The sequence below is a fragment of the Vanessa atalanta genome, chromosome 5, assembly GCF_905147765.1.
Source record: "Vanessa atalanta chromosome 5, ilVanAtal1.2, whole genome shotgun sequence".
Lineage (NCBI taxonomy): Eukaryota > Metazoa > Arthropoda > Insecta > Lepidoptera > Nymphalidae > Vanessa > Vanessa atalanta.
Genome location: NC_061875.1, coordinates 4912080 through 4920678, shown reverse-complemented (window position 1 = coordinate 4920678; position 8599 = coordinate 4912080). Strand labels below are relative to the sequence as shown.

Genomic DNA, 8599 nt, shown 5'->3' with positions numbered 1-8599 from the left:
ATTAGTTAGTCCGCCCATTGAATAAAGACTTTTTTTTGTTTGAAATAAGTAACTTCTATACTATAATAAAATTGTTATGTGGTATTTTAGAAGCAAAAATATTATAATTATAACTATTTTAAATTAAAAACCAACCATTTATTGAAACCACTGACGAGTTATCGTAAAATTATTAAGACAAGAAATTTGTAACTAATTTATTTTTTGTCACACTTAAAGTTATAGCTTAAAATTACACTTAAAGTTATTTAAGGTTTGTCTTAAAATGTAAAAACTATTCACTAACATAAAACTATACTAAATATTATATTAAAACTGAGGATACCAGTAAATCGCACGTATTAAAATTATCAACGATCCTATACATAATATATCTCAAAACTTATAGATTATTATTATTTTAATCTCTCATCATAATGATATATTAAAATTTTAAGTTCACTTGCGAATCAAGTGTCATTCAAATTGTAAACCTTATTTGTAAGACATCGTATTTTCGATCTGATCGTTTTTTTTCGTCCTTCTCTTTCGAGGAAGACGTTTCGCACATCATCATGTCTTCATCTATTTGTGGATTTTTAATGTTTACGTTTTGTTTTATATTCACTGGTAATTTCTTCATGCTGTCAGTGGTTTGCATTCGCGCGTCATTCCTTTCAACTTTAATCTCTTGATTTATATTAAAAATATTTTGAGGTATCACTGTGTTATTTTCGTTTCGCCTCCTCTCAAGTCTGATGTCACTTTCCCTGTGCATAACAGATCCTCTGAAATTAACAATGACAGTCGGTTTTACCACAGTTTGAGACTCTCGATTACCTATTTGGCTTTGACCAGCCATTGTGTTCATAAACGGTTTATCCATCATCGCGTCAGGTTGTGTAATATCTTCTTCACTTTTATTTGTTAAAGTATTTTTGTTTTTGTTAACGGGTGGTCTTGGTCGTTTTTGTTTCTTTGGTTTCTGCGTGGTAGGATTTAATTCACTAAATTCGCCGGGCGTGTTCACGTAAACAACAATTTCTTCTTTAGGATTCTCGGCATTATCAAAACTATCGTTGCCCATAAGACTTTTTGGAAAACGATATTTAATTGGAGGCATTTCTATTCTATCGTTTCGTCGTGGCATGAAATCGAGATCATTAGGTAATTGTAGAGATTCATTTTCAATTCCATATTTGTCATAGCTTAGTCCTAAATTATTTTCGTCACTTAAATTGATATCTTCTGGTAGTTGAGCTCGCATTCGAAGTGATTGTATGACGTCATTGAATATAGACCGCTTTGCAACTGTTTTAGAAATTTCTCGAACCTTTGGTGGACGTGCGGTAACTATGATCATAAGATACGTCACACATATAAAACACTGCATCTGAAATTTGAGATAACATTACATGAAGACAAAATTTAATTAGGATTAAATTTAATAAAATAAATTGAATAGGGAGGCATAAGTGATAAAACTAACGCTATAGATAAGTCATCCAACTTTGTCCAATTAATTTATTTTGCTCGGATTAAAATCAAATAATATTCGGAAGAGATTTTTTTAATCAACCGTAAATTTAAAAAAAATATCATATGAATTACACAGTGATAGTGTTTTTATCTATATCCTATACATATGTTATTAAACTAAAAGCCAAAAGATACGCAACACTTATTTTTTTCATAAATTTATATTTATAGTAATCAAAAATTCTTATTCTTCTAGAAACTTATCTTGTTCTTCTAGAACACATTTTGTTATAAAGATAAAACTTACCTTGCGTTGTCCGTGCTGAGTTCGAGATCTGACTGCTGTCTTGTCTAGTATGGAGTTCTGTGGACGCAAAGGGTTGATTGAACCTAAGTGAACTAGCCAGGTGTGCGCAACCGTACTAATTTTAAAACCTTATAAATAATTTTAAAACCTTAATAAAATCTCTTCATTCGGTAATTGAAATAATAGTTTTAACAATTTAAGGGAAGAAGATTTTTACTTTTCTCATTCTTTCCGACTTTCTATGATGTTGTTTTCATTATTTTAAAATTTGTTTGTCGACATTTTATTTCCTCGAAACAATATATATAGAGGAACGAAATTTCTTTAAATCGATATTAGACTTTTCCTTTTTTCATAAGAATCTATGAATACAAATATTTATATTTAATACTTATAAGCTCTGCAAAAATAAGGACACCGCTCGCACTGGTCGTGCTAGTTGCATTATTGTATAGTATTTTTAGTTTTAATAAAATCATTCAATACTTCAAGAAAGATACTTAATATTTTAATCTTTTAACGAAATGCCATAAGTGTGTTAAATTTAATCATGGTGTTATTTTAAAACTACGTGGAGCTCAGATTGGAACGGCGATAAAACTTTCTCAAAATACTTGATCAAAAATCGCACAAAAATGTGATTTATGTAAGGTAAAAGAGTAAGCATATGAAATAACAGGGTTGCAGTACGCTAATTGTATCTTTAGAGGTATGGTATAAAGAGGTATGGTTTGTCGTTTTGTCATTTTACAGATTTAAAGAATTACTTCACGTAACTACAAAAAACTCTTCAACGTTTTTCTTTTTGATTTTACGTTTATGTAACGTACGTGTACGTGTGATGATTATTATTACTGGGTAGGCTAGTGGGCAATATTAAATTGATTTTATTTTATTTGTATACCTCGATATACATATATAAATAATTCATCTTGGTAACTACCGTGTAACAAAGTACTAGTTATCCCGCACAATCATGTTTTTAGATAAAACACCCATTTCAAGTTTAAAAAAAAAAGTGTTATTAAATGCCTGTATACGCTTTTCGGCTTAAGTCCGAACAAACAAAATTGACTTTTGATTAACAAGCCTCTTCCCAGCCGAAGTATTATTACCGCTCTTATACGAATGGGAAGTGATAAACATATATAATTTAGCTCTGTAAATTTAAAAAATAAAAACTATTTTATTAACTCCACTAAAAAAGTCACTAATTCAATTCAAAATATACTTTATTCAAGTAGGCTTTTACGAGCACTTTTGAATCGTCATTTAACAAACTATATTAAGTAAAGCTACCACCGGTTCCGAATGTAGATTCTACTGAGAAGAACCCGCAAGAAACTCAGTAGTTACTCTTTTTCAACATCTAAAAAACAGTCATACGCCAGTGTTGGCTTTCCTCGGCACGGACCAGAGAAGTTGGGATCGCTTCAATATTATGCCCACACTATTCTTTCCGTGCCTTGGTTAGTTCGTTGCTGAGCGGATCTCGCATTTACTCCTCTTTTTTATGCCAATCTTCTTAAGGCTCGTTTGACAACAAGGAAAAGTTAAACAATACCGTCTCAATCTAAAGTTGTCGTTACCTCACTTAATATTACTAAGGAACAATGAAATCCGAATTCTGTAAATCAAACATATGGATGGATTAGATAAAATCAGTCTAAAAATATTTCAAAATCAAACCAAAAGTAACTCTTGGTAAGTTGGCACCATTACCTAAATATTAACCATACCTTACAACACCAATGCGCCACTAACCTTGGGAACTAAGTTGTTATGTCCCTTGTACCTGTAGTAATACACATTTCTCCTTCAACTGGAATACGTAAAACGCTACTGAGTATTGTTGTTTAGTGGTAGAACCTACCATTATTGGGAGGTATATAGTAAACGGGCTTTTACGAAATCCTACCACCAAGTTAACTATACCATGTCAAGTGAAAGTTATTGAGTCAATCTTACATATTATTTACAAGTTCATTAATGTTTTGCTCCCCTGGTTTAATACCAACCTGTCTTGCTCAGTCGGGAACTAAACTAACCCGGAACATATTCCAGCAAAGTAATTTATTATTCAATCTGTGAATTGAATCTTAGTACCATGCAAAAAGGTTTTAATGGTTGCAAATTTTTTTGCAACTATATAATGAATGTTACGTGAGAATTATATAAATAAATAAATAATAAATAAAGGGTACAATATATACATATAATTTTCTGCTTAATTAAACCGTAACGACATACGACATTTATTATATAAATAGTTAATAGTAAATAATTATATATAATCACGTATATATATTAATTTTAAATTAAATATAGGTATTACACTCTCCCGTCTTAACGTAATAACGAAGTTCTTGTTACATTATGTAATATTATGTCTTTAATGTTCGATATTTTTCTAACGCCTTTTAATAATCCTTATTATTATTATTTCATAAAACTAAGAAATTATTACTATACTTCCTAGATATCCTCGTGGAAAAGTATTCAATTCTATATTAAAATCTTACAGATACTTTTAATGATACATATATTTTATGTCATATACTTAATAATTTTTCTATATTGGGTAAATAAATTGAAATTAAATTTATAATGTTTGTGAAAATAGATTCAATCAAAAGCCAATCGTTGTCCACTGCTGAACATAGGCCTCTCCCAAGGTGCGCCAAAGCTCCCGGTCCTCCGCCTTCCGCATCCAGTCGGTCCCCGCCACCTTCATGAGGTCATCGGTCCACCTGGCTGGAGGGCGCCCTACGCTGCGTTTGCCGATTCGCGGTCTCCACTCTAGGACTCGTCTGCTCCAACGGCCATCGGTCCTACGACATACGTGACCAGCCCACTGCCACTTCAGCCTGCTAATTTTGCAAGCTATGTCGGTGACTCCGGTTCTTTTCCGGATAATCTCATTTCTGATCTTATCCTTCAAAGATACTCCGAGCATAGCTCGCTCCATAGCCCGCTGAGCGACTTTGAATTTGTGGACTAGTCCCGCAGTCAGTGTCCACGTTTCGGCACCGTATGTCATGGCAGGTAAGACGCATTGGTTGAAGACTTTCGTCTTCAAACATTGCGGTATAGACGACGTGAGGACTTGACGAAGGTTGCCAAATGCTGCCCATCCCAAGCGAATTCTTCGATCGGCTTCCTTCTCGAAGTTGTTCCTACCGACTTGAATGACCTGTCCTAGGTAGGTATATTCACTGACAACTTCGAGAGGTTTCCCTTCGACGTATATCGGCCCCGGCACGACATGCCTATTGAACATGACCTTGGTCTTGTCCAAGTTCATACCGAGACCGACACGCCGGGAAGAATCGCTTAGGCTACGCAGCATTTCGGTTAGCTGTTCCAGCGACTCTGCTATGATGACGATATCGTCGGCAAATCGAAGGTGTGAGATGCACTCGCCGTTTACATTGACTCCATATCCAGTCCAATCCAGCGTCTTGAAGACGTCTTCCAACGCGTTGGTGAACAGTTTCGGGGATATTACATCCCCCTGTCTCACCCCTCTGCGCAGTTGGATCGCCTTCGTCTTACAGTCCTGGATGTGGACAGTCATTGTAGCGGCGTTGTACAGACACCTCAATACCTCGATATATCTCCAATCGATATGACATCTCTGCAATGAGTCGAGCACTGCCCAGGTTTCGATGGAATCAAAGGCTTTCTCGTAATCCACAAAAGCCATACACAGCGGCTGATTGTACTCTTCGGTCTTCTGCACAATCTGCCGAACAGTATGGATGTGGTCTACGGTGCTGTAGCCTGATCGAAAGCCGGCTTGCTCTGGGGGCTGGAACTCGTCAAGTCGTCTGGCGAGACGGTTCGTGACGACTCTTGAGAACAGCTTATACACGTGACTCAGGAGGGAGATTGGTCTGTAGTTTTTCAAGAGGGTTTTATCACCTTTTTTGAAGAACAGTACCACCTCACTCCCGCTCCACGTTTCCGGGGTCTTGCCATGTTGGATGACGGAATTAAAGAGGCTTGCTAGCTCTTTCAGGACCGGAGTCCCGCCTGCCTTAAGCAACTCTGTTGTGATTCCGTCATCTCCCGGAGCTTTGTTGTTTTTAAGCTGTTCTAGAGCCGCCCTAATCTCGCCTTGGTCAACGACCGGGAGCTCCTCGGAATAATGGCGCGTAAGAGGGGCGCGCTGGTCATCAATACTGATTCCCACAGGTTTATCCGATCTTGAAGAGAACAACTGCCCATAAAACCTCTCTACTTCTCCGACGATCTCAGGCCTTGAGGTAACGACCTTACCATTTTCAGTTTTAAGTTTCGTCAGACGCGGCCTCCCAAACTTGCGAGCGAACACTTTCGATCCCCGATTTTGCTCAATCGCAGCCTTGATGGCGCGGGTATTGGAGCATCTGAGATCGCGCCGCGTCAGCGTTTTTATTGTTCGGTTTAAGGCCTTATCTGACAAAAACGATGGTAGTTCTCGTCGTTTCCTCATGAGCTCGAGTGTCTCAGCAGAGAGTTTTGGTGCGCTGTCTCTTTTCTGTGGCGGAAAACACTTGCGGGATGTGTTTTGCAGTATTTTGACCAGCGTGTCGGTTTTCTTATCAATACTGCTTACGGTTTCCAACGCGGTGAATTGATTTTGAAGCTCCATTTGGAACTTTTCGGAGCCTTGAGCAGCCTGGAGCATGGTAGGTCGGAGAGTAGACCTCATCATTCGCGATCTTTCGGCTTTGAAGTCGATATCTAGAGTGCCTCTGAAAATAGATTACATGTGTTAAAATAAAAAAAAATATTAAAGTATAGGCGGTATTATTGGATGATTGTGATGTTACACATTTTTTTTAACCATAAACCTATGTATTTCAATTAATAAAAAAAAGTAACTATCAAATATCTAACGGGTTTGATAACCTAACCATTTTATTTGATTTACGAACGAATAAATTCATGATGAACGAGATTATAGCAAATTTGTCAAAATAGTCATTGCTTATTTTTATTGTAAGGCGTTATTTAAACAGAAAATATTATGTATAGCAAATTAGAAATATCTTGATTGGATTTATTTCTTGTGCTCGACATTACATATTAATTAGTTACACAAATTATTAATCTTTATATCACACTTAACTATACATAAATAAATATTACTATAATAACCTGAGTTTTAGGAAAATATGAATAAGCTTAAACCCTGTAAATATCCTTCTGCTGGGCCAAATTTTGATTGAAGAGAAGGTTAAGGTAAGAGCCACCTAGTTACTAAAATGCGGATTAATGGGTACACATGCTACAGAAGCACATTCGCATGCTCGAACATTAAATGGGTATTATTTTTAACCAAATTAAATTAGTTTCAATTTGCTTCTCTGGACTCTCCCCTAGTCTCATCTGTAAATCAGAGAAACGGCGTGTACGACTTGGAAACTGTTGTCAGTTCCAGATATACAAACAGATGGTCCCAACTGTCCTGTTCTAAATCTCAGGAAGATGATGTAGGCTGAGAATTTAATAACAAAACATATGGGTCTAATTAAAACACAAAAAGTTAGAATAAAATAAGAAGCTGAAGTCATTAATGTCTCGTACATTCTACATTTTTTCGTAAATATTAATGATGTTGGAGTAATTGGGTACTAGTTTGCAGAGCAAATTGCAATTCGATGGGATGATAACCTACTCGTAACAATATGTAACTCGAAAAAATACGTACAGTAATGTAAATGGGTGCGAAGCTTAAGAAAGGTCCTTGGAGCTCTTCTTTTGTTATGACTGAATAAGTTTTAAGAATTGCGAAAGAACAAAACAAAAGAATACTTTACCACTACTTTTTAAACCACAGCCCCCAACGAACGATACGACTCTGACTCAATTCTGTCAATGTCCTCAGTGGAACGTCACTGACAATAAAAAAATATTTACAAAGACCTTGAAATCCCCTTGTTCCGTATTTGTTAGCTTAAAAAAGGCAATTTTATAAATATGCACAACTTCAGTTCGTATTGGAGATAGCGAGGTCGGAAGCTTATATATTATCCAATATCTGAGTGACAAATCCGCATTTGAACCGAGTCCGTTGTTATTAAATAATGTTCGTGCAATATTTAATTGTGATTTTCATCCTGTTGTTGATAGTTGATCGATGGAAGCCAAAGAAAATGTTGATATTACATCAGCAACTTGGAAATGATTGGGCGTATTATCCTATTATCGGAAATGCATTTTCTTTTATAGGAAATAATGAAGGTAAAGTTGAACTTTTACGCAAGTTTTTATTTTATGTATAAGTATAATCTGATATCTGGATATTCGGATTGGGCGTGTTACAATAAATTCCAATTGTTACATTAAAAAATATTTTTACCCTTTTTTAAGTTTCAATAAATTTTTAAATGACATTAAACGTGTCAATTCGCTAGAATCTGTTACGTCAAAGTGCTTCCAATTTTTTATTTGGATTTTATTATAATTTAAATGTTAAAATCAATAAAATGTATTGCAAGATTGATTGACAATCAAAATCAAAATATACTTTACTCGAGTAAGCTTTTATAAGCATTATTGAAAAGTCATTTCACAGAACTATATTCATAGTAAAGCTACCACCGGTTCGGAATATAATTTCTAACCGAGAAGTACCTACAAGAAACTAAGTATTCTAATATTCGAGTGTGATGCTTATATTTTAATATTTAATAGTCAATATTGTGTTTTCATGTATCGTAATTTCATATAAATTTGTTACTGATCATCTTCTATAAAGATTAGTATTAGTGAGATTGGCTGTGTGTGTGTGTTATTTATTATAACGGATTCCTTTTGACTTATAAATTAAATATTCTATGTAAA

At 35.2% G+C, this 8599-nt stretch overlaps 1 protein-coding gene across 1 annotated transcript; it reads right to left on the bottom strand.

The window, feature by feature from the left end:
• Window positions 1-321: 321 nt before the first annotated feature.
• On the bottom strand, window positions 322-1827 carry LOC125064282. Its single transcript, XM_047671243.1, has 2 exons — window positions 1766-1827; window positions 322-1372 (listed from the first exon to the last, which is right to left on the bottom strand). The coding sequence occupies exon 2, from the start codon at window positions 1370-1372 to the stop codon at window positions 461-463; it is 912 nt and encodes a 303-aa protein (XP_047527199.1). The 5' UTR covers window positions 1766-1827; the 3' UTR covers window positions 322-460.
• Window positions 1828-8599: the final 6772 nt, after the last annotated feature.

Excerpts from the sequence above, each read along its gene's own strand:
- LOC125064282 (XM_047671243.1), bottom strand. The coding sequence starts at position 1,372 with ATGCAGTGTTTTATATGTGTGACGTATCTTATGATCATAGTTACCGCA.